Consider the following 27,228-nt stretch of genomic DNA (forward strand, 5'->3'; position numbering starts at 1 on the left):
TGTCACTGAATTGTACATGTAGAAACTTTCAAAATGGTGTAACTTTGGCTATGTATATTTTCACCAAAAAAAAGGTCCTCAAGGTTGAGAAGGGAGTGTTGACATCTCATGGGGTTGTTAACTAATGACATAATACAATATGTGTACTGACTGTTTAATGAGAAACTATTTGTTCTGTAAACCTTCATCTAAAGTACAATAAAAAAATTTAAAAAAAAAAAGAACACAACTCTTTGTATGGACATAAGGGAAAGCAAGGAGCTGGAGGAATGAAGTTTTAGGAATTGACAGGCCTCGGCCTTGAGAAATTGACAGAGTAGGCTCTGCGGTTGCACAAGAAGGGAACAAACAAAGATAAAGTGAACAAAATGGATGTCAACTACCAGTGGCTAAACATACAGTCTACAGCAGGTGTCTGTCTTTGCTCGGACAGTCAAGTACCTACTAACACAGGAACAACCAGTGGTTGGTTATGAATCCCACTGCTCTGGGCAGTGGCTACTTGTTTTCTTTCTCAGTTCAAATAATTCTAGAATCTTCAGGGTTTGTTCTCGTTTCTTTTGTTATAGTTGTAGCCTATGACTTTGGCTTCCAAATACATACAAAAAGTTCTTGTTAGTCAAAATATCAGCGCTTATAGTGTTATGTCCTTGAGGTTGCTGAGTTGGATTCACATGAAGAAAAGTTTACTACTTTCGTGTGGGAAGTGCATTACTGCTACTAGAAAAACAGAAGGCTATGTTATACCCCCATATATTATCCTATAATGCAGACAGCCAATGAGTTACAAGCACAGACTTTGGGGTTAGACCAAACTGGGTTATGGGTTCCAATTTTGGCTCTAGCACTTACTGTGGTCTTGGGCAAGTTATCTAATTTCATTATGTCTCAGTTTCCTTATCTGTAAAATGGAGACAAGTGAGATATGTATGTGAATCACTTATCCTGTGCATGCCACATAGTGTTTAATAAATTACAATTTGTACTAATGAGGTGATGATGAAGTATCATCTTGGCCCTCCACTGTCTTTCATTCTTTCCAATCTACTCCAAATATAGATGGTTGGATTCCTATAGTAGGCTCTGGCTCCGGCTCATTGCAATCTTCAAGCAAGAAGCAAAGAACCCACAACCAGACAGCCCCTTAGGATGCATAGTCATGCAGGCTGACTACCACCGCCAAATTTGCTGAACATTCAATTTAAGATTATGAATCACGATATTGTTCTTTGCCAAGATATTGACATACATTCAATATAATTTTTGAACCTCAGTCATTTCAGTCAGACACGAGGCTACATTCACCCATCCATCCATTCATTTCACCAACTTGTATGGGGCACCCATTGTGTTCAGATCCGGGAGTGGCATTACTATGAGGAATGACAGAGTATTAAAAGCATAGTATTCTGGGGAAGTACAATATCATTAACACACACACACACACACACATACACACTCACACTCACACCAGAAATAAAAACGGTTTAGAGGCCAGAAAGACTTGCAATAGATGGTGCAAGTAAACGTCATCTATGGGAAGGAAACACCAATAAGACCCTACAGGAAGAGTAAATGGCAACACAACATCCTCTCAACATACACAGGTATTCGGGCTGACATGTTATCCAAATCATCATTTATTACAGCATTTGTAAGGCAAATAAAAATGTCTTTCAACCCACAACTTCCCAACTTTTACAGCATAATCTATTGTAAATTACTGCCTATATTTTATTACTGAAAATTAACAATTATATCTGCATAAACTTAAATCTGACAAACGTCTTTTTCATATGAACTTTCAAAATATAAACTTTCTAAAAAGTTAAACAAATCGATACTATCTCTAATTTCTAATAAAGGCAACCCAATTAATTAATTATTAAAAAAATAAACTCGTTACATCTTTTGCAACAAATTTTGTATATGTATAATGTATAATGTTGTGGCCCGAGTTACCGTGAGCAACAATTTTGGTTAAAAATGTTGAGAGTATGTTTTAAATAGAAAATCAATAAAATACATGAAAGATAAGATAGAATGAAAAGTGACCAAAACAATTCTTTGCTATTTATTGAGACTCATTATAAACATGTTAAATTTAAGTGGTATTGTTCCAACAATGGCATAAAAGGTGAGAAAATACAGTCATCTAAACGTAAGAGGACATGGGACAGAAGGCTGATGCAGCAACTCTTCTGAATATGGAAGGTTTTTCAAAGCCTTCCATCTCGTTCCCTTCGGGCATCAGCTCCTCTAGGGAGTTCAGTGTGTAAGAACCCACCACAGCATTCCAGGAACATTTACTAAGGCAGAAAATGGATCAATATCTTTATGAGAGAGTTTTAACGAGCATTGAATCAAAAATGTGTTTCTGGTGAATGCTAACTTAAACAGAAACTTCCGTTGACAAGAAGGTCCCATTCCCTGGGTGCCTTGCTTACTCGAGAATTTGTCTGGGTCTCTATCAAACCATGTTCACCCTGTAGGACTGAGGGGTCCGTGCTAAGGGTCTCAGAAGAGTACAGTTCTCACCAGCCCTGATTCTGGCGCTCAACAGTGGCAGGCAGTGAATGTTTCTCATCTCACCTGTGACATCTGACAACTAAATTAAGCTAGAGAAGTGGCATAATTTGCCTGTTTCATGGAGTCCAGAAATTGGGGAACGTTTATTTCATGTCAAGGTTTATTGCCTACCTAAAAAGAACTTTTTCTTTTTAAGGCCTAATTTTATCTCCAGTCTCCCTGGAATTCCACATTTATGAACACGGCATAATGGGATTATTGTGGCTAGAACTGTAATGTAAAGGGGAGAATATGAATTATCCTGGTGATCATTCAGACACTGATTTGCAGCAGATTGGTCTTACACAAAATTATAAAGAGGGCTAACTTTTCTTTGGCAATCCCACTGTGCATACGGCAATGCTTATACCTCTCAGCAACCTCATGCCATTTTCTATTTACAAGTCCAGGGTCTGTAATGTGTCCCCTGCATATCCAAATACTCTCTTCCCTCTTAGCATCATTTGAATGAATGATGATGAATTATGATGTTGGCAAAGAATATTGAATATATCATGGACTGCCAGAAGAACAAACAAACCTGTCGGAAGAAGTACGGCAAGAATGCTCCTTAGAAGCAAGGATGGTGAGACATCTCATGTACTTTGGACATGTTATCAGGAGGAATCAGTCCCTGGAGAAGGACATCATGCTTGGTAAAGTGGGGGGTCAGCAAAAAAGAGTAAGACCCTCACGATATGGATTTGACACAGTGGCTGCAATAATGGGCTCAAGCATAGTAATGATAGTGAGGATGGCTCAGGACCAGGCAGTGTTTCATTCTGTTGTACACAGATAGGGTCGCTATGAGTCGGAACCGACTCAACAGCACCTAACCACAACAACTTCAGCCCTCACACATTCCTCACCCACGTTACTCTCCAAGCAGCCTCTCTGCCTTAGGTGGGCATGACCCATTCTAAGTCTCATTAAGGTGACTGATAATTGATGAGTGAGTTATGCCTCACAGAGGTATTTAAGCAAGAGATGTAACTTTCTTTCCTTCCTTCCTCCCTCTCACATATATTTATTGTGCATTGTCTATGTGCCAGCTACATTTCAAGGTGCTAAGTATAAAGCAGTGAAAAAAACCCTTATTTTTGTGGAACTTTCATTCATCTGAGAAGAGATAGAAAAAAAAACAATTTAAAACACAAATATATAGAATATCAGGTGGTGATAGGTGTTATGGAGAAAAACAATCCAAGGTGTGGAAAATAGGAAATGCTGGGGAGGAAGAATGCTGTTTTTTTATCTAATATTAGAGAAAATCCCACTGAGAAGATGAAATTTAAGCAGAGACCCGAAGCAGGTGAGCAAGGAGCCAAGTGGATATCTGGGGGAAACACTTTGTGGGCAGAAGACAAAGCAAATGCAAAGGCCCTGGGGCAAAATTTTGTTTGGAAGAACAGAAGAGGCCAGAGTAGCTGAAATAGAATTAGCAAGGAGAAGAGTTAGCAGGAGACGAAGTGAGAGAAATAGAGGGGGGATGGTCACAGATATTGAAGGGTCTTACAGACGGACCATTGAAAAACTTTGATTTTCACTCTGAGTGAGAGGAGAAGACTTTGGTGTGTTTTGAGTAGAGTGACATTACATGATTTCAATTTTGAAAAGACCACCCCAGCTTCAGGGTTAAGAGAAGGAAAGAAGCAGGAAGGTCAAAGGAGGCTCCTCCAATAATCCAGTTAGCACAATGGCAGCTTGGACGAGGGTGGAAACTGTAGAAGTGGTGAGAAGTAAGAGATTCTGAACATGCTTTGAAAGCAGACTCAATGGGATCTAATGACAGACTGGATGTGGAACCTAAACAGATGGTGACGCAATGGTAAAGCTACAGAAGCTATGGAAGGGTCAGCTTTAGATGCAGGGAGAGCAGGGATAGGGGTCAGGAACTTTCAGCAGCACCTCAAACCTTATCTCCTGCTAATTTTTCATGTTATCCCAATCCCGTTAAGAATAACGTAAGGTGTTCCTACTGGTCAAAAGTAGGATAAGTCAAACTAAACCAAAAAAAACCAAACCAGTTGCTGTCAAGTCAATTCCGACTCATAGTGACCCCATGTGTGCAGAGTAGAACTGCTCCATAGGGTTTTCAAGGCTGTGACCTTTCAGAGGCAGAGTGCCAGGCCTTTCTTCCAAAGCACCTCTGGGTGGGCTTGAACCACCAACCCTTCAGTTAGCAGCCAAGCACTTAACCATTTGTGCCACCCAGGAACCCTTTTAAGTCAGAACAGAAATCCCAAAAGATTCACAATAAAAAGAGGCAACAATCTTCTAGAGAGGACAACATAGTACAGTGGAGAAAACTGGTATGTTCTGGACTCAGTAAAACCCAGGTTCAAATTCCATCTCTGCTATATGCAGCTTTTTGTGACTCAGGGCAGCCTCCTCAAGCCTTGCTTTCTCTCTGTGTAAAATGGAGTTAATAATTCCCACTTGAAAGGTTTATTGAAAAAACCAAATGGAATAAACTATGCAGACTGTCTACCATAATGCCTAATACTCAGTATAGTTCATGTTAAATTCTGCCCTCTCTTCAAACATTCAACATATCAGAACAATGATCTCTTGTGGTTACCATGCATCCTTTTCCTTTAACTTTCTCCAGTTCTATTCTCATTAGACGGAAGGAAGAGCAGGAACAGGCTGACACTTGATAAAACTTCACGTTCCTTAAGATTAAGATCACAGTATCAAAGAGACTGTCACTGCGCCTTTTGGAATGACTATAATAAGAAATGTCCACCTTCACGATGGAATAATAAAATATAATTCTTCAAATTACCTGCTGTCATCCAAAAAAGACACTTTTCAGGTTTCCGTAAACTTTTAAAGAAACTTTGTTATACAATAGCAGATTCTAAGCTGCTGACCAGCTTATGGTAAGAACCATGAGTGCATATTAGCAAACACCTCCCATATCATCTTCGTCAGCTACACACGTGCATTTTCAGACACACTCAGTTACCTCAAAGGTGCCATCTGTCAGTCACTTGAAGATGAACAGGAATGAAGTAATACTTTTTAAAGAGCCCAAATAGCCCCAGTGGACAAAGGAGGGACCATGGCATGGGAGCACAATCACATGAGGATCAAAGTGGAAAATTCTTTTGTTCCATTAACTGCACCATATAATTCCCAGATTCCAGTCAGCTTACAATGACATTTTAAGCAGCTTTCAATGCTTCAAGTGGGCTCTAGCAGGGCAATTACATCAAATGTCAGGACATCAAACATGTATGACCTGGAGTAGGAGATCAAATCACAATGACTCTGGACTCACAGCTGCTGCAGGCCTGACCTACTGCAATTGTATGTTTTAATAGGTTCTCCCAAACCAAATACTGTAAGTTTTAGAGAACGAGCAACGGCTTGCAGATAACCTCACTGCAAAATTGCTTTAACAAAGAAGATGTGAAACATACATAACAGCTTTTGCTTTAAGTTCTTTTACTATCATGTATGTCTGAAAAGACAGCTAACAACAACAACTTACACCAAAGTACCCATTTTAGCTATGTCAAAACACATTATTATCAGCAGCAGCCACATCATGACCAATGTATTTCATTCTTTTTGTTTAGAGGGCATGCAGTTCATTTAATTGCTGGAGTCCAACTCTAAGGTATTTGCAAAGGCTTCAGATAAATTCAGTAGGAGCTTATTATTTCATTCTGGCCTCATTTGGGCTTACACTCAATCAATATGGGCATGATCATTCGTCAGCATGCTGCCTATTTTCACTGAAAACAACCCAAGGAAAGTGAATCGTGTTCTTCCAATTTAAGGGGCTTAGAATATCACAGCAAAGCGGCATATATAGCTCACTGTCCAAGTGAAAAGTGCCAAAACTTCAGTCTTGGATAAAGCATTCATTGCTCTAGCAGGCCATGCCATTTTATACTGACAGCCCTGCATACACTCAGTCCAACACTCTGTCAATTGCATGCAATAATAAGGCAAATAAGAAAAAAAAATCAAATTAACTTCGGTATTAATTATGTGATTTCAGTTGATGGTGGGGGATGGCAGTCAAATTGCTTTCTGGAGAATATTTCATTTAGAGTCACATTAAAACCAGTTTCCGTGCTCAGAATGTGAACTAACCTATGACAAAGGCAGAGGGGCGGCCTGGACTTACGTTGTCGTTGTTAGGTGTGCTGAGTCACTTTCGACTCAGAAACACTATGTACAACGAAACACTGCCTGATCCTGTGTCATCCTCACAATCGTTGCTGTGTTTGAACCCATTGTTGCAGCCACTGTGTCAATCCATCTCCCTGAGGGTCTTCCTCTTTTCACTGACCCTCCACTTTACCAAGCATGATGTCCTTCTCCAGGGACTGATCCCTCCTGATAACACGTCCAAAGTACATGAGAAAAAGTCATGCCATCCTCCCTTCTAAGGAACATTCTGGTTGTACTTCTTCCAAAACAGATTTGTTCATTCTTCTGGCAGTCTGTGGTATATTCAATAATCTTTGTCAACAACATAATTCAAAGGCATCAATTCTTCTTCGGTCTTCCTTATTCATTGTCCAGCTTCCGAATGCATATGAGGCCATTGAAAATACCATAGCTTGAGGTAGGCACACCTTAGTCCTCAAAGTGACATCGTTGCTTTCAACACTTTAAAGAGGTCTTTTGCCGCAGATTTGCCCAAGGCAATACATCCTCTGATTTCTTGACTACTGCTTCCATGGGTGTTGATTGCGGACCCAAGCAAAATGAAATCCTTGACAATTTCTATCTTTTCTCTGTTTATCATGATGTTTCTTATTAGTCCATTTGTGAGGATTTTTGTTTTCTTTATGCTGAGGTGTAATCCATACTGAAGGCTGTATATTTGATTTTCATCCAAAAGTGCTTCAAGTCCTCTTCACTTTCAGCAAGCAAGGATGTGTCATCTGCATATCGCAGGCTGTTAATGAGTCTTCCTCTGATTCTGATGTCATGTTCTTCGTATAGTCCAGTTTCTGGGGTTATTTGCTCAGCATACAGATTGAATAAGTATGGTGAAAGGATACAACCCTCACACACGTTTCCTGATTTTAAACCATGCAGCATCCTCATGTTCTGTTCGAATGACTGCCTCTTGATCTATGTACAGGTTCCTCATGAGCACAATTAAGTGTTCTGGAATACCCATTCTTTGCAGTGTCATCCATAATTTGTTATGATCCACACAGTTGAATGCCTTTGTATAGTCAATAAAACACAGGTGAACATCTTTCTGGTATTCTCTGCTGTCAGTCAAGGTCCATCTGACACATCATCTTCTGAATCTGGCTTGAATTTCTGGCAGTTCCCTGTCAATGCACTGCAGCAACGGTTTTTTAACTATCTTCAGCAAAATTTTACTTGCGTATGATATTAATGATATCGTTCGATAACTTTTGCATTCTGGTGGATCACCTTTCTCTGGAATGGGCATGTATATGGATCTCTTCCAGTTGGTCGGCCAGATGCTGTCTTCCAAATTTCTTTGCATAGACGAGTGAGCACTTCCAGTGTTGCATTTGTTTGTTGAAGCATTTCAGTTGGTATTCTGTCAATTCCTGGAGACTTGTTTTTCACCATTGCCTTCAGTGTAGCTTCTACTTCTTCCTTCGGTACCTTTGGTTCTTGATCATATGCTACCTCCTGAAATGTCTGAATGTCGACTGATTCTCTTTGGTACAGTGACTCTGTGTATTCCTTTCATCTTCTTTTGATGCCTCCTGCATCGCTCAATATTTTGCCCACAGAATCCTTCAGTATTGCAAATTGAGGCTTGAATTTTTTCTCCAGTCCTTTCAGCTTGAGAAATGCCAAGCATGGTCTTCCCTTTTCATCTTCTGACTCCAGGTTTTTGCAGAGTTCATTATAATACTTTACTTTGTCTTCTTGAGCCACCTTTGAAATCTTCTGTTCAGCTCTTTTACTTCATCATTTCTTCCTTTCGCTTGAGCTACTCTACAATCAAGAGAAATTTCAGAGTCTCTTATGACATCCATTTTGGTCTTTTCTTTCCTGTCTTTTTAATGATCTTTTGCTGGGCTTATGCTGAGTGGCTAATGCTGAGTAGCTAATGCCAGACTAGAATACAGAACTTTTTAGAAATAGTTACTAGGGGTAGTAAGACGTTTACCTGTTTTAACTAAATTATATAAACCAGCAGAGAATTTAGACCCCATTCATAGAAATACTCTCTGAATGTTGAGTTTTCTAATACCCTTTTTGTAGCAAAGTTCTAGAATGTAAGCCTACTATGGTTGATGACCAGGTGTGCATGGCTAATACATATGTCCAGTTAGGAACTCAGTTTATGATCTGCCCCAAACTAGTCACTGTCCAAATGTCTTGGGGGCTCAAGGCCCCAGTTGTACTCTGAGGACTTTGGGGGCACAACCATACCATCACATGTGGGATGGGAAAAATTCCCTTGTCTGACGCCCTCTTAGTCAGAAGGGAAAAATCACCATAGAGTCAGTGGTCTCCACTAACCTAAAAATTGTAGCTTGGAAAAGGAAAGACTGAAAAAATGACTTCGTGGATGATGTATGTGGAAGCTCATCATGTAGTGGAGAGAGCAGACTTGTCCATTGTTGTTTCAGAAGGCTTTCTCATTAGAGTCAATGGTGGAAATGTGGCAGAGATATAAACATCAAGTACCTTTAGTTCACCTACCAACTCCCAGTCTAAGCTACAAAGAGGCAAATTCAACTAATACTTAATATAAAGAATGTTCTCACCGACACAGCTGGTTTATAGTGGAATGGGCCTCCCATAGAAGCAATGAGCCCACAGGTAAGACGTTGTAGAACAGATTTCTCATGTGGGTGGTAGAGTAGATGATTGTCTAGGTCCCTTCCAACTCTGAATAATGATTCTAGGCTGGCAGAGAAGTCGGGGAAAGCTGTCCCCATGGCTGGGGAGAAGGTATAGCTAGTTCAGGCAATGCAGATGAGTACATGCCCAGGTGAACCCAGACACACACAAACAATTGCTTGCAATGCATATCTGGGCAACCAGGTTGGCTTCCATTCACTAGAGGGCTGCTGAATGGATAAGGATGGGATTTGAAGGTATGGCAAGAGGAGACATTTTCCTCCTGTGTCAGACCACAGAGTAGTACCTCAGAAACTTACAGCAGTCCTCTCTTCTGTTTTCCTCCACTGCGGGAAAAAAAGTTGGCAATTTGCTGACCCCAGGATATTGTGATGGGCTGAAATAAAAGACTTTAGACATTTGATACCAAGACTATATTTCACTTAGATGAGAGGTCTTTGATAACAGAGATGCCTTCTTTATTGTTTGAAAAGGTACTCATAAAACCCTGTGAGGGGCATGAATCCAGGATCAAAAATTTATCAACAGTTTCATCACAGAGCAGATTCTAAGAGGCAACCTCTTTGCTCCAGTGACTAGGTGTCCCATATTGTACTTAAAAAAAGAAAACCGCCAAAAGGAATGACCGTATTTAGAGCACTGAGTAACAGTGGTGGCTTACACTCAAATGTAAATGAATTTCTCTAAAAGGGAGAAAGGCAGCAGTTGCTTCCTTTCATGTGAAAATGACCCTAAAATTGTGGACAAGTTTTCTCCAGGGTGGTGATGTTGTTGTTGTGTGCAGTCAAGTGGATTCCAACTCATTGTGACCTTATAGGACAGAGTATAGCGGTTCCACAGGGTATCCTAGGCTGTAATCTTTATGAGAGCAGATCGCCAGGTCTTTTCTCCCTCAGAGTGTCTGGGGGGTTCAAACCACTGATCTTTCATTTAGTAGCTGAGCACTTAACTATTGTGCCACCAGGAGGATAAACGCATTTAAATAAGGCTTTTCTGTATTATACACTATCATTGTCATGAAAAAAGCCTTAATTGGTGGCCTTCTGTGGTTGGGTGGGAGCTCTAATGGTGCAGTAGTTAAGAGGCTGCTAAACAAAAGCTCGCTGCTGGAATCCACCAGCTGCTCCTTGGAAACCCGATGGGGCAGTTCTGTGCTGTTCTACAGGGTCGCTATGAGTTGGAATCAACTCCTTGATAACAGGTCTTATGGGTGGTTGGGTAAGGTAGGGTATACTTCTTGCCTGGGTAAGAGTTTTCAGTCTAGGATTCACAACAGTGGTACAAAAGGGCAAGACACGACAGGGCACAAATGCAGGCAGAACCATAAGGATTTCAGAGTCTTGGGAAATTAGAGCTGAAAGAAACCCTGAAACACATTCATCACTATCCTCTTATCTTGGATGAGGAAGAGAATCAGAGAGGTTCCATGTGTCTGATACTTGGTGAGGCTGTGTAGGTTTTCCATGAATGAGTGAATTAATGAATAACCTCGCTAAAAGATACTCAATTATGAAGTTCTGAGTCAGTAGCAGAACCAAGTTCTTTGACTTCCACCCCCATGAACTTTCCATATCAATAAGACAGACCCCATTTTAGCACAGATGGTATTAGAGAACATAAACTGCCTTGGCCATAGAATCTACAATACAGTGAGATACTTGGGTAAAAGAAACAATAAGTTAGGGGGAGAAGAACTTGGGAAGTAAAATACCAAGGCCAAACATTAGCACCGTAATAATTTGAATTAAGATCTCCCAATTCCCAGTCTAGATTCTGAAGAATGCATAATCAAGATGCTGAAAGAAAGGATCCCAACAGGTTGGTTTTGCTTCTTGTTTTGTTTGGTTGGTTTTTAATCACTGAGCAAGGATTAGATTGGAAGGTACTACTTATGGACACACTGCAGGTTATTTGTTGTTTGTTTTAGTTAAATGCTTAGAAAACTAGACAAGATGTACCCCAAAGTGGTTTCTATAATTCTTTAGTTCTCACCATTGAGTCTTGAGTTGAAAGAATGAATTTAGTTTTGTTTTTGTTAATCAGTTACCACTAACTTTTAGGAAAACTATAGTCCAGGTTCTATGATCTGAAAGCAATTATACATAAGAATGCTCACTGTGGCATTACATGACCAGCAGAAACTTACAAGTAGACTGTATATGTCCAATGATACAGAACTGGTTTAAACATATTATGGTACATACATGTGATTGAGTATTATGCAGTCATAAAAATTGTAATAGAAATGTATATAATGATGTAGCAAAGTACTAACAATAAATTCAATGGAAAAGAAGCAGGCTTCAAATCTAATTAAATGGATTTTGGAATGGTGCTATGAGGAAATACTCTGCCAGCTGTACTAACTGAGCTGTACTATATCTCTACCACACTACAGGTAGTCCCCGACTCATGATGGGGTTCCGTGCCAAGGACTCCATCATAAGTCGGTTCTGACATAAGCCGAATACCTCATATTTTTTTAGTTTTCATTATTATTGTCTTTTATTATAAGTATCTTTATAAATCTGATACTTATTTGTCTTTGAAGGTTGGAAACATTACATATAAACTCACAGATATATTTTAATACATACATACATAAAAAAATACACAAATCATAAAATTTTACTCCAACAATGAAGAAGAGTTGCATGATGTTGGCATTTTGTCAGTTGTGGTAATAACTCCACCTGTGAAAGGTTCTGGATCATCTGGATTATCTCTGGGAGTGGGGATGGTGTTTCTAGTTAGAAAATTAGTGACAGTTGTCTGCATGGTCCTTTTCTTTTCTTTTTTTCATATATTTCACGGTAACATCTCACTGCTTCCCAATTCTGCCTACAGACTTTAATAAAGCAATCAGCATTTGGGTTCATGTTTTCAAGCAACTGAAGCCCCTGATTTAGTTTAGAAAAAAATTCAGCTGGTTCTTTCACTGTAAAATTATTAACGATAAGATGTACAAAGGAAAAAGGATAGTCATAACATCGTAAGAACAGTTCGTCGTAACTTGAATACATTGTAAGTCGGGGACTACCTGTATAAGGAGTCCCTGGGTGGCTCAGTGGTTAAGCACTGGACTATTAACTGAAAGGGTGGTAGTTGGAACCACCTAGTAGGCATCTGAGGAGACAGGTCTGGCAATCTGCCTCTGAAAGGTCACAGCGTTGAAAACCCTCTGGAGCAGTTGTGCCACATGGGGTCACCGTGAGTTAGAATTGACTAGAAGGCAACTAACCACAACAACCATGCTATAACCAAGCTGTACTGAGTTTAAACGGCAAGTTCCAGTACATTATAACACGAGGATGGTATTTGTAAAAATACAGATCTAGAGATAACATGTATGCATGGTTCTGTGTAGAAAATCTAGAAGGATATGCCAGAAACTGTGATGGAGTTTACCTTTGGGTCATGGACTAGGCCAAGAAGGACTGGCAGTGGAGAAGGACACTTCAGTATTTAATTTTGTACCCTTCTGAACTGTTTGAATTTTTAAAAAACACACGGCTTAATTATATAATATAAAAATTAATTAGAAATGTTTAAGTGTGAAAATGTGGACATAGTATTTTTTATTACACAGGAGACACCAGAGGAGTCACGAGGCTTGCCTGCCTTTTTTCCAGGGTGAGGAGAGGAACCAGCCCCAGTGCCTAAGCTGCTTTATGGTTACATCCCACGAGTCATCCCTGTTCAGTGTGACCCTTCACAAACGCAAAGGGCTGAAAGGATATGCACCAAATGGTAACAGTGCTCATCTCTGGGTGACTGGTGAGATTAGAAGTGATTTTTGTCTTCATCTTTATGCCTATCTATTTTTCAAGTTTTGTATAGTAACAACTTATTGCTCTTATAGTTGGAAAAAGTGCAATAACTAATCTTATAAAAATTCTGATTCCAAGAGTGAACAGAGCACAAAATTACAAAATAACATCATAACACGGAATATTTTTCTCTGGGGTAGTAAATTAATGAAGTCGACCTAAATGATCTTCAAATTACTTGAATACGACATCACTCTTTAACTTTTACCCTGTTCAATTATTCTATTTTACACAGATCTTAAGCTGCCTGAAAACTCGTCAGAAGGACACGGTATAAATATTGAATAAATGCAGAAAGAGAGTCCCTTTTCTACTCTGTTTTTACCAAATGAACATTTACCATAAGCGGTAAGTCAGTACCCTAATTTATTTACCATGTTCGAGGAGGAGGTATGGGCGGGGATTCTTATAGTACTGTTTGGTAACTGGACTGTGAAAGTCACACACTGGATTCCACTGTGCTGAGTCATCCAGAAGTTTTCTTTTTTTCGGATGCGATCCTAAAATCCTCCCTTTCTGCTTTAGCCAGAAAGTCTTTGGGGAATCTAGGGTGTCTACATATCAGGGGCTTCACTATCTTGAGAAATCTATGCGAATACAAGCCTTGGAAGTTTAGCAGAAAATCAGAGAAGTCACAGACCTCTCTATCTGTCCACCCACTTTCTCACTAATATTTTCAAGATGAAATTAGGTTTTCTGGCAAGCGCTGTCAGTACCTCTTGTATCTTCATGTGGGAATACTATGTGTGGGTACACTGGTCCATTTAAACTCTTAACTTCTCACAAAAGCTCCCTGGGGTTGTTAGACCTACTGGCATTGTCAGTTTTCCAGGGAGTGTGTGCAAATGGCCTGGGCCTGAGTGTCTGTTATTGCTGAACGTTAATTAAGTCACAGCAGTGCACTGGGTTGGAGATGTAATCCAGAGGAGCCCTAGACTGCACATTTAGAAGACAGTTGATATTTTCTTCTTTTTCTTTTTCATTAACTATTGTAAGGAGAGAAATAAATATTTATCCATCCTACCTTAGCTGCAGGAGTGCTGGTGGCACAGTGGTTAAGAGCTTGGCTGCTAACTAAAAGGTTAGCAGTTCGAATCCACCTTGGAAACCCTACAGGGCAATTCCACTCTGTCCAATAGGGTCACTATGAGTTGGAATCAGCTCAATGGCAACGGCTTTGGTTTTTTGCTGGATCTTACCTGCACACCACACCCTATGGTGATCTTTTCCTCCCAGAATTCCAATAGCACTTTATCCTCCTAGTCACACTTCATACCAGCCATTTATTTTTTCACTATTAACTATGGAGCTGATATCACATACTTCTCTGCTCCCCCTTAAAGGTTTAGCATACAACTTTGTACATAATAAATAATCAATCAGAGAAAGCTAGAATTTTGGAGCCCAATATCTATTTAAAACATCAGAGTCCAAGACCAATAGCCAGAGTAACAAAGTAAAATATGTTTAAATCTGCATTTTAGACAGTTGGCTCATAAGAGATCCAACTTTCTCTTAAGTGATTTGGATTTTTAGTCAGAATTCATCATGTAGGAATCCTTGGGTGGTGCAAACAGTTAATGCACTAAGTTGCTAACTGAAAGACTGGAGGTTCGAGTTCACCCAGAGGTGTTTCGGGAGAAAGGCTATCTACGTCTGAAAAAGCAGCCATTGAAAATGCTATGGAGCACAGCTCCGCTCCAACACACAGGAGTCATCATGAGTCCGAATCAACCAGGCAGCAACTGGTTGTTGGTTTTTGTTTTGTTTTGTTTTCTAGGCTAGAATATCTTCACTGATCAGAGAATTCTGCAAAATAAATATAATATTTTCTGGCCCTGGTCTAGATACTTCACTTCCTTAACTCATTAAGGCAGATCTAGTTCAAACACAACTGTAGAAGAGATACCACAGGAAGGACATCTAGAATTAAGAATGCTGTTCCATATTGAGGATTATTTTTCTAATATAATTTCTTCTTTTTTCACAAATGTTCAAATTTAAAAAAAAAAATTTTTCTTTTGTTGTCTGGTTTCCTTTGAATATGCTCATTTAAAATTCTATTGTGCAATGCATCTTTCTTAAAACAAAAAAACTACTATATTCACACTGTGAAGATATTCTTTAACCTACTTTTTACATTTTTAGAAATCATTATTTTATTATATTTTATCTTTGATTAGAAGGGAAACCCTGGTGGTGTAGTGGTTAAGAGCTACGGCTGCTAACCAAAAGGTCAGCAGTTCAAATCCGCCAGGCGCTCCTTGGAAACTCTATGGGGCAGTTCTACTCTGTCCTACAGGATCGCTATGAGTCAGAATCGACTCAACGACAACAGGTTTGGTTTTGAACAGGTTTGATTACAAAAATAATACATGCTTGTAATAAAAACTGAAACAAATTAGAAACCTGTTAAGCTTTTTATATTCCTCATGCAGAAAACCACTGACTCATAGCAACCCTATAGGACACAGCAGAACTGCTCAATAGGGTTTCTAAGGTTGTAAACTTTTTTTTTAAATTATATTTTAGGTGAAAGTTTACAGAGCAAATTAGTTTCTCATTCAAAAATTTATACACAAATTGTTTTGTGACATGGTTGCAATCCCCGCAATGTGTCAGCACTCTCCCCCTTTCCCTTTACACCTCGGGTTCCCCATGTCCAGTTCTCCGTTTTTCCTGTCCCTTCCTGCCTTATCTTTGCTTTAGTGCAGGTGTTGCCCATTTAGTCTCATATGCTTGATTGAACTAAGTAGCACGTTTCTCATGTGTGTTTTTTTTGTTTTTGTTTTACATTCTCTTGCCATTGAGTCTATTCCAATTCACAGCAATCCAATATGACAGGGTAGAAATGTCCCATAGGATTACCAAGGAGCAACTGGTAGATTCCAACTGCTGACCTTTTGGTTAGCAACTGAGCTCTTAACCACTGCGCGAAGAGCTCCTGTCTGTTTTATGTTGGTTTGTTGTTAGGTGCCTTCGAGTCCATTCCCACTCATAGAGGCCCCATGTACAAAAGAACTATCACTGCCTGGTTCTAAGCCATCCTCACAATCTTTGCCATGCTTGAGCCCATTGTTGTAGCCACTGTGCTAACTCATCTCACTGAGGGTCTTGTTCTTTTTGACTGTCCCTCGACTTTACCAAGCATGATGACCTTCTCCAGGGACCTGTCCCTCCTGATAACATGTCCAAAGTATGTGAGATGAAGTTGTGCCATCTTCCTCTCTAAGGAGCATTCTGGCTGTACCTCTTCCAAGACAGATTTGTTTGTTCTTTTGGCAGTCCATGGTATATTTAATATTCTTCGCCAACACCATAATTCAAAGGTGTCAATTCTTCTTTGGTCTTCCTTATTCATTGTACAGCTTTCTCATGCATATGAGGCGATTGAAAATACCATGGCTTGGGTCATGCCCATCTTAGTCTTCAAAGTGACATCCCTGATTTTCAACATTTTAAAGAGGTCTTTCACAGCAGATTTGCCCAATGAAATAAGTCGTTTGATTTCTTGACTGCTGCTTCCATGGGTGTTGATTGTGGATTCAAGTAAAATGAAATCCTTGGCAACTTCAATCTTTTCTCTGTTTATCATGATGTTGCTTATTGGTCCAGTTGTGAGGATTTTTGTTTTCTTTATGTTAAGGTGTAATCCATACTGAAGGCTGTAGTCTTTGATTTTCATCAATAAGTGCTTCAAGTCCTCTTTACCTTCTGCAAATGAAGTTATGTTATCTGCATATCGCAGATTGTTAATGAGTCTTTCTCCAATCCTGATGCCACATTCTTCTTCAGATAGTCCAGCTTCTTGGATTATTTGCTCAGCACACAGATTGAATAGGTATGATGAAATGATACAGCCCTGACACATGTCTTTCCTGATTTTAAACCATGCACCATCTCCTTCTTCTGTTTGAACAACTGCCCCTTGGTCTATGTACAGGTTCCACATGAACACAATTAAGTGTTCTGGAATTCCCATTCTCCGAAATGTTATCCACAATTTGTTATGATCCACAGTCGAATGCCTTTGCATAGTCAGTAAAATACAGGTAAACATCTTTCTGGTATTCTCTGCCGTTAGCCAAGATCCATCGGACATCAGCAATGATATCCCTGGTTCCACGTCCTCTTCTGAATCCGGCTTGAACTTCTGATAGTTCTTTGTCGATGTATTACTGCAACAGCTTTTGAATGATCTTCAGCAAAATTTTACTTGTGTATGATTTTGTTTGATAATTTCTGCATTCTGTTGGATCACCTTTCTTTGGAATTGGCGCAAATATGGATCTCTTCCAGTTCATTGGCCAAGAGGCTATCTTCCAAATTTCTTGATATGGACGAGTGAGCACCTCCAGTGCTGCATTCGTTTGTTGAAACATCTCAACTGGTATTCCGTCAATTCCTGGACACTTGCTTTTTGCCATTCCCTTCAGTGCAGCTTGGACTTCTTCCTTCAGTACTATCGGTTCTTGATCATGTGCTACCCCCTGAAATGGCTGAACATGGACCAAATATTTTTGGTACAATGACTGTGTGTATTTCTTCCATCTTCTTTTGATGTTTTCTGCATCGTTCAATATGATTTCCATAGAATCCTTCAATATCACAGCTCAAGGCTTAAGTTTTTTCTTCAGTTTTTTCAGCTTGAGAAAGGCCAAGCATGTTCTTCTCTTTTGATTTTCTAACTCCAGCTCTTTGCACATTTCTTATAACACTTTACTTTGTCTTCTTGAGCCGCCCTTTGACATCTTTTGTTCTGCTCATTTCTTCCATTCACGTTAACTACTCTATGTTCAAGAGCAAGTTTCAGAGTCTCCGCTGACATCCATTTTGGTCTTTTCTTTCTTTCCTGTCTTTTTAATGACCTTTTGCTTTCTTCATGTATGATGTCCTTGATGTCATTCCACAACTCGTCTGTGTCTTCGATCATTAGCATTCAATCTGTCAAATCTATTCTTGAGATGGTCTCTAAATTCAGGTGGGATATACTCAAGCTGGAAACCTTGGTAGTGTATTGGTTAAAAGCTACGGCTGCTAACCAAAAGGTCAGCAGTTCAAATCCACCAGGCACTCCTTGGAAACTGTATGAGACAGTTCTACTCTGTCCTATAGGGTCGCTATGAGTTTGAATCAACTTGACGGCAACAGGTTTGACTTTTGGTTTATACTCAAGGTTGTATTTTGGCTCTCATGGATGTGCTCTAATTTTCTCCAGCTTCAAACTGAACTTGCATAGGAGCAATTGATGGTCTGTCCCACAGTTGGCCCCTGGCCTTGTTCTGACCTACAATATTGAGCTTTTCCATCGTCTCTTTCCACAGATGTAGATGATTTGATTCCTGTGTATTCCATCTGGTGAAGGCCACATGTATAGTCGCTGTTTATGTTGCTGAAGAAGGTATTTGCAATGAAGAAGTCATTGGTGTTGCAAAATTCTATCATGTGATCTCTAGCATCATTTCTATAACCAAGGCCGTATTTTCCCACTACAGATCCTTCTTCGTTTCCAACTTTTGCATTCCAATCACCAGTAATTATCAATGCACCTTGTTTTATAGGCCTGTCTGATCTTTAGCTAAAAGATGGACTTCAGTTCTGAGTTAGCAGTGTCTGGGGGTCATTGTCTCAGGGCTTACTCCAGTCTCTGTCAGACCAGTAAGTCAGGTCTTTTTTTGTGAATTTGAATTTTGTTCTACGTTTTTCTCCTGCTCTGTCCTCTGACCTCTATTGGGATCCCTGCCAGACTGGTGGGTGGTAGTAGCCAAGCACTATCTATTTCTTCTGGGCTAGGGCTAGTGAAGGCTGTGGTTCATGTGGTCCATTAGTACTTTGGACTGATATTTTCCTTGTGTCTTTGGTTTTCTTCATTCTCCTTTCCTCCAAAGGTGATGGGACCAATTGATATATTTTAGATGGCCGCTCGAAAGCTTTTAAGACCCCAGAGACTACTCACCAGAGTAGGATGTAGAACATTTTTTTTATGAACTGTGTCATGCCAGTTGACCTAGATGTCCCCCAAGACCACGTTCCCTAGCCCTCAGCCCCAGTAACTCGGTCCCTCAAAGTGTTTGGATGTATCTAGGTAGCTTCTACGGCTTTGCCTTGGTCAAGATATGCTGATTTTCCCTATATTGTGTGTTGTCTTTCCCTTCACCAAAGTTAACACTTGTCTACTATCAAGCTAATGATTTCCCCTCCCCACCCCTCGCCTCCCTTGTAACCATCAAAGATTGTTTTTTTTTCCTGTGTGCAAACCTTTTCTTGAGTTTTTATAATAGTGGTCTCATACAATACTTGTCGTGCTTGACTTATGTCACTCAGCATAATGCCCTCCAGATTCATCCATGTTGTGAGATGTTTTGCGGATTCATCATTGTTCTTTACCGTTGTGACGTATCCCATTGTGTGTATACACCATAGATTTCCGTATCCATTCGTTGATGGGCATCTAGGTTGTCTCCATCTTTTTGCTATTGTGAATAATGCTGCAATGAATGTGGGTATACATATGTCTATTTGTGTGTGGGCTCCTATTTCTCTAGGATATATTCCTAGGAGTGGGGTTGTTGGATCATAGGGTATTTCTAGCTTTTTAAGGAAATGGCATAAAGCTGTCCACAGTGGTTGTATCATTTTACATTCCCACCAGCAATGCATAAGAGTTCCAATCTCCCCGCAGCCTCTACAACATTTGTTATTATTATTTTTTTTATTCCTGCCAGTAATGTCAGGGTGAGATGGTATCTCATTGTAGTTTTGATTTGCATTTCTCTAATGGCTAATAATCATGAGTATTTCTTCATGTGTCTTTTGGCTGCTTGAATATCTTCTTTGGTGAAGTGTCTGTTCATGTCCTTTGCCCAGTTTTTAACTGATTATTGTGTTTTTGTTACTGATGTGCTGAAGTATTGTATAAATTTTACAGATGAGACCCTTGTCGAATATGTTGTAGCCAAAATTCTTTTCCCCAGTCTGTAGGTTCTCTTTTTACCCTTTAGTGAAATCTTTTGATGAGCATAAGTGTGTAATTTTCAGGAGCTCCCAGTTATCTCGTTTATCTTTTGGTGCTTGTGTATTGTTAGTTATGGCTTGTATTAAATTTATGTCATGTATTAAGGCCCCTAGTGTTGTTCCTGTATTTTCTTCCATGATCTTTATCATTTTAGGTTTTATGTTTAGGTCTTTGATCCATTTTGAGTTAGTTTTAGTGCATGGTATGAGGTATAAGTCCTGCTTCTTTTTTTTGCAGATGGACATCAAGTTTTGCCAGCACCATTTGTTAAAAAAGACTCTCTTTTCCCCATTTAATGAACTTTAGTTCTTTGTGAAAGATCAGCTGACCACCGGAGGATGGTTTTACATCTGGGTTCTCAATTCTGTTCCATTGGTCTATGTGTCCGTTGTTGTACTGTTTTTTCAACCATCATTTAACCTCTCATACTTCAGTTTCTTCATTGGGAAAATTAGGTTGAAAATAACACCATCTTTTAATGTTTATATGAAGAGAAAACGAGAGACTTTATATGAAATCATTGGTTCATTCAGCAAATACTGAGCAAGGCACATGCTGGGATCTTGGGACACAAATGTTGGGGATAAGAGGCACAGTTTTCTGTCTTCTTTAATCTATAGTCTGTAAAAAGAGATAAACATTTATCAAATAATCACATAAATATCAATTAAAAACAGTGAGAAGTATTCTAGAGGAAATGATAGTATACCATGAGAGCATACAACTAGGGGTCAGCAGGGCGTGTAACCTATCTTGCTGAGGATCAGGAAAAGTGCCCCTGATCACTCTGTGAACAGTAAAGTAGAAATCTACCAGAGAATCTACCAGAGAGGGTAAATGATCTATTGCTAATACCACCCCAAAAGAAGAGACGACTAGACAACTTGTGCCCCTTATAGAAGCACATAATCCCACTTATGAAGTATCCTTGCTCAATATTGAACACAAACGATCTGTTTACCAATCTCTAGATCTAGCTACCAAAGAACAGGAAATACAGAAGAAAGAGAAAACGTTAACATTATCTTTGTGATGTAATCAATAAAATTCAGAATGTGAAAAACTATGAGACAAATGACCTACATTCTTAAAAAAAAAAAAAATTACAAGGAAAGAAAAAGATAGGGAGGAGAAACCTTGTGTAGATTAAAAGGGGCTTAACAGATATATCCACCAGACCCAATGGACTTTCTTTGGATCCTGCTTCAAAAGAACCGACTGTAAAAAAAGTTTTAAGACAATTGAGAAATTTGATTACTGAATAGATATTTGATGTTATTAAGAAAGTATTAACTTCTATGTGTGATAAAGCTATGGTAGTTAGGTTTATATAAGAATCCTTAACTTTCAGCAATATGATACTGAAATATTTACATATGAAATTATTTCATAACTGAGATTTGCTTTAAGATAATCCAGGGGAGAAGTAGGGAGAGGTGGACAGTGTATAGAGGTAGCAAGAGAGGCTATGAGTTGTCATTTATTGAAGCTGGGTGAAGCATGCTTGGGGTTCATTGTAAAGTTTCTCTATTTACTTTGGGTTTGATATTTTATGTAGTACTTTTTTAAAACATACAGTACAGCTGTGAAAACAGTATATATAAAAGGAAATGCAAAAATGCCAATTGAACTATGTGGATAATGAAGGTCATTGGAATGTGGAGAGAGGACTTTCAAAGAGGAAGTTCATGAATAAGTGTGTCTCAGGAAATGTGAAGAATGGGAGGACACCAAAGCAAATGGAGAGGAAGGGAAGCACATTCCAAGTAGTAGGAACGGTATGAGCAAAGATGTGGGGCTCATTATATTCTATTTATGAATGCACCCTGGCTCTCTAGTTATATTTCTAGTTATATTCAATTCATGGAGACTAGGTAATCAATAAATGGGACTTTTTTTTTAAGGTGTGGGAGATGAGATTGGAGACACAGAAGGAATGGTTAGAGACAGTAGAGGACAGGTGAACATCACATAAAGTCCCAGAGCACAAAGGAAGGAGGGATACAGAAAGCGGTGCCAGTGCCATGGAGACATCATAGAAAATGAGAATTGAGAAGAGGCCACTGACTGGTCATTAGACTACTGAAGGATACCTTCAGTAGTGTATTCATAGAAGAGTATGAAGGCAACACTAAGCTGAAGGTTAAGAAGTATAGCAACCATGTGAAAGCCAAATTGGCAGACATAGACTAATTGATAGAGTTTAGTAGTTAATGAGTACAGCAGGCATCAGCGTCAAGACAAGGAATTTCTCAGAGTAGTACAAGGTTTAAAGCAGAAAAGAAATCCCTCAAAGGGGAAAATGCCAGAGGAAAAGGCACTAGTTCAGGCGGGCAAATTCTTGTAAGATGAATAACAGCCTCACTACTAGTATACCTATGTGCAAACAGTTCTCAGTCAAGGGCACAATCTGCTTCTTCATACACCTTTTTTCCCAATTTAGGTACATGGAGAAAGCATTAGTAATATTCACATGTTCTGCCCTCTAATCATAATTTTACTTTCCTTCCATTTAAAAATTGCCATAATGATTATATGGACAAAGATGGAGAGAGCATGAGAGAGAGAGGGGAGTCACCACCTTCACAGATGAAAAGTAACAATATGTAGAAAAAAAAAGATGTCAAAACAACTTCAGTTAGGTTTTCACTTATGGAAAAAAGAGAGTGCTAATGTTAATGTGATTCTCAGTCAATACTAAAAGTGCCTGTTTGATTTTATTTGTGTATTTTGAAAAAAGAAAGTCATATTTTATGAGAATCTCACTTGATATTTAAAACCCTTTCACTGTCATTGGTATAATGGTAGACTAGCCACTTTTTATGCCTCTGGAACTCACAGGTAGTATGGTATTCCAGTTCTAATGCATTTAGCATCAAGGTCGGTGTCTTTTGAAAAGCCTGAAGCTCAGCAGACCAGAGTTGGAGCCTCGTTGTGTAGATTGAGCATTCTATTAGGTGATGCTTCCTGTATGTGTTAGTTTGTAAACTTTTGCCCATTTTTCCTTTATTTCTGTGAGATAAGGATTGCAATTACGGCCTTCCTAGATGATAGTCAGGGAGCCCTGATGGGTTTGTTTTGGTTTTTCTGCATCATATTTGGAAAACCCGAGGTTCCCTATGTAAACTAACCAAAAAAAGAAAAAAACCAAACCCACGTTGCCATCGAGTAGATTCCAACTCACAGGGGCCCTAATGGAAAGGCGCCTGCAATACATTATAGATCTAGTTCCCATTGGTATACTGTCACATCACAGATTGGTGGCACTGAAGTGCCACTAGCCTCATTGGTGGATTGTACTACCAGATCATATTTCTCAAAATCCACATTACCAACCAAAAATTTAACACACTCAATTAGTAAGCATACATGCCAATACTGAAAACACGTCATCAAAATATTAAAAAATAAATAAAAATTTGGTAAAGAAAGGGTTAATGGTCTTGGAGAAAGGCTGTTAGAAATAAACAGACCAGAGCCTTTTATACACCACAGAGGAAGAAGGCATCAGTAAAAACTCTTTCTCCCATGGGATGGTCATAACATGATGATAGCTCACATACAAATCGTGAAAACCAGTCTTTGGATGTTCAAATTCTACACTCTACCCTCACTGCATTATGAATGTCACTAGCTTCAAATCGGGTCCTTTTAGGGACACAACAAATAACCAGGACTATGTGAAGCAGCTGTGTGTTTGACCATCAGGAGTGGGGAGATGTGGGACAAGATGACAGAACATGCCAAACCCAGAAATGTTGATGTTCAGCTTTACAAAGCACCTATGCAGCCAACATACCTGTGGGCCACATCGGGCCTGGGATCCATGTTTCCTACTGTTTTACCATATTCATCAACAGAATCCTTAAATGGTGAACTCAAGGGGAAAAGAATTTAATAGAAGCAAGAACTACACATTGACAGTCCCTTAATCCCTTAGGAGAGGTTCAGCTGCTCACTTCTGACCTACTTCTTGAGTTCACATTTGGTAGGAATATTACCCCCCACCTATCTGCCCATCTATCATACTGTGGGGGCTTGCATGTTGCTATGATGCTGGGAGCTATGTCACCAGTATTCCGTTTACCAGCAGGGTCACCCATGGTGGACAGGTTTCAGTGCAGCTTCCAGACTACGGCAGATTAGGAAGAAAGGCCTGGTGACCTACTTGTGAGAATTAGCCAGTGAAAACCCTATGGCTCACAGAATATCGTCTGAGACTTTGACTCACTTACTCTGGACCTATCATCAGGAGGGACCGATCACTGAAGAAGGACATCACGTCTGGTGAAGTGGAGGGCCAGCGAGGGTGAGGGTGATATGGGCCGACACAATAGCCACAGCAATGCATCTGAGCACACCACCGACTGTGCAGAACCAGGCAGTGTTCCTTCTGTTATAGATGAGATAGCACTGAGCTGGAACCCACTCCATGGCGACTAACAACACGAATATTAGCACCTTCTCTTTTACCAAAACTGACAGAAAAATGAGAGAGATTCTAGTCGATTCCCTGTCTCACAGCACTCCTGTTTCTGCCTCAATATCCTAAGAGACATGCATCGCATTTGCAGAACACAGGATAGGTAACTGACGAATGACTGGAACTAGGACAATTAATATTGATGCGGGCTGGCCATGAGCAGGTTCCAGGAAAACACAGACACAACACACACCAAAGGGAAGTGAGGCATTTACCATCTCCTGCGCTGAGGGGCTCTTTGGGATCTCCCAGAGCGGAAGGCCACGTTTGCAGGGCTGTGGACGCCGAGACCGGCCTCAGCGCTCTCAAACGCGCCTGCGGCAGGTACAGCACCCCTAGGTCGTCCTTCCCAGGGGGCAGCTGGTCAGAGCGGCCGGCGGGGAGCGTGGAGTCCCTGCCCAGGACTGGCGCCGCAGGCCTCTGGGCCGCGTAGGTGCTGAGAGCGGCGATCAGGTTCTGTCTGTCCACGCCGCTGTCCACCTTAGCACTAAGCTCGTTCGGCTGGAGCGGGCCGAGGGTCCGCCGCGCCAGATCCTCGGGGTGATTGGCGCGAGACATGGGAGGGTAGGTCAGGGCGGAACTACTGCCTTTGGAGATTCCAGCCACGTAGGTCAGGACGCTCTCAGGGAAGGCATCATCACTCTGGAGGGGGCAGAAACACAAATGCAGGACAAAAGTTGAATCTCCAGACTCAACCGAGCGGCCCTAAAATGATGTTTAGTGTCAAATTCCGAGGACTGAAATAGCCCCAGACATCTCTGAAATGCACACCCAAAATAGGCACTTCAATTTTCTTTCCATTGATTGGCCAAGTTCTATATTTCATATTATTTGCATTTTTTTAAATAGTAGCTTTAATGAGAAATAATTCACATACCATAAAATTCACCCTTTCAAAGTGTACTATTAGTGGTTTTTTACTATAGTCACAGAATTGTGCAGCCATCACCACTGTCTCATTGCAAAACGTTTTCAAGGACTCCAAAAGAAACCCTGTACCCATTCCCATTCCTCTCTCCCCACGACCTCTGGTAACCACTCATCTATCTACTGCTGTCTCTGTCGCTTTGCCTGTTCTGGACATTTCACATAAACACAATCATACAATATGTGGCCTTTTGTATCTAGTTTATTTCAAGTAGCATAACGCCCTCATGGTCCATCCATGTTTTAGCATGTATCAGGACTTCATTCCTACTTACAGCCGAAGAAAATATTCCACGAATATGCTACATTTTGTTTATTCATTCATCTGTTGCTGGACATTTGGGTTTTTTTTATCTTTTAGCTATTATGAATAATGCTGCTATGAACATTGGTGTACAAGTTTATGTATGGACATGGACATGTGTTTTCAGTTCTTTTGCATATATACCTAGGAGTAGAATTGCTAGGTCATATGATAATTCTACAGTTAATTTTTTGTAGAACTGCCGAACCGTTTTCCAAAGAGGCTATGCCATTTTACATTCCCACTAGCAATGTACCAGGGTTCTAATATCTCCACATCCTTGCCAACACTTGTTATTGTCTTCCTTTTTTATTATAGCCATTCTAATAGATATGAAGTGGTATCTCACTGTGGTTTTGATTTTCATTTCCTTCATTGCTAATAATGTTAAGCATATTTTCATGTGTTTACTGGCTACTTGAATGTTTTCTTTGGAGAAGTGTCAATTTAAATCTTTTGCTGCATTAGTGTTCATTGCAACTCCAAAAGGCAGCTTTCCCCATAAATGAATATCTCTTCCAACAACCTTCAATGGAAACTCCAAGGGCTTTATATGGAGGCCTTTTTTTACTCCAACTCCTTTACTGACGATTTAAACCATTTTTATATGCTATTCCTTTAATAGCACTGTTCTGCAGTTGCAAAGCCTTGTGTTCGCTAGCCCATGCGCTGACCAACATGTCTTTCAGTGAGCCTTCAACCTATTTTCCCCATGCTCATTAATAAATTTTCCAAGGAAGACCTGTTCCCTCCACACTTTGTTTCTATATCACAACCTGCCACGACAAACAAGGCCGAGTTGTCCTCACTCCTAGAATAACCGTAAACCTGTTAGAAATCTTAATGTTCTACCTCTGACTATGGCACCATCAAAATATGATGGGAAAACACATTTTTTTTTTAACTTTCAGACTCTCAAAAAAGTTAAGTCTGTCCTAGAAGCATACTCAGAGCTCCCTTAATGGTGTGGTGTGGGTCCATAAACCATAAATTTTTAAAATCTTGCCCATTCATATTTTCTTCTTATACCTCCCTTGGAGCACATGATCAATTTTAAGTCAATCGTAGTGTATGTCCTGGGATCTGGCTATGGTATGCAGCCATAAGTGAATTTAAAATAAGTGGTTCAGACTCCCATGTCTTGTTATTTTCGAAAACATTTGGGTTTGGCCTTTGGGGATAGATTTTAGTGTAACGAGCTGGAATTCAGGAAATTTTGGTTGGTATGGGTTCTCATTTCAGCTCTTACATATGAACTTGGGCCAAT

General features: G+C 39.9%; 1 protein-coding gene across 1 annotated transcript in view; it reads right to left on the reverse strand.

Moving 5' to 3' along the window:
- The window catches only part of PTPRN2 (protein tyrosine phosphatase receptor type N2), a 1,314,151-nt gene that overhangs the window by 1,020,903 nt on the left and 266,020 nt on the right, over positions 1-27,228 (reverse strand). The window contains exon 6 of the mRNA XM_004372789.1: positions 24,946-25,372. Within this exon, the coding sequence (XP_004372846.1) occupies positions 24,946-25,372 (427 nt within the window). The remainder of the gene's footprint in view (positions 1-24,945; positions 25,373-27,228) is intronic.

This window comes from Trichechus manatus, unplaced genomic scaffold, assembly GCF_000243295.1.
Source record: "Trichechus manatus latirostris isolate Lorelei unplaced genomic scaffold, TriManLat1.0 scaffold00020, whole genome shotgun sequence".
Taxonomy (NCBI): Eukaryota; Metazoa; Chordata; class Mammalia; order Sirenia; family Trichechidae; genus Trichechus; species Trichechus manatus.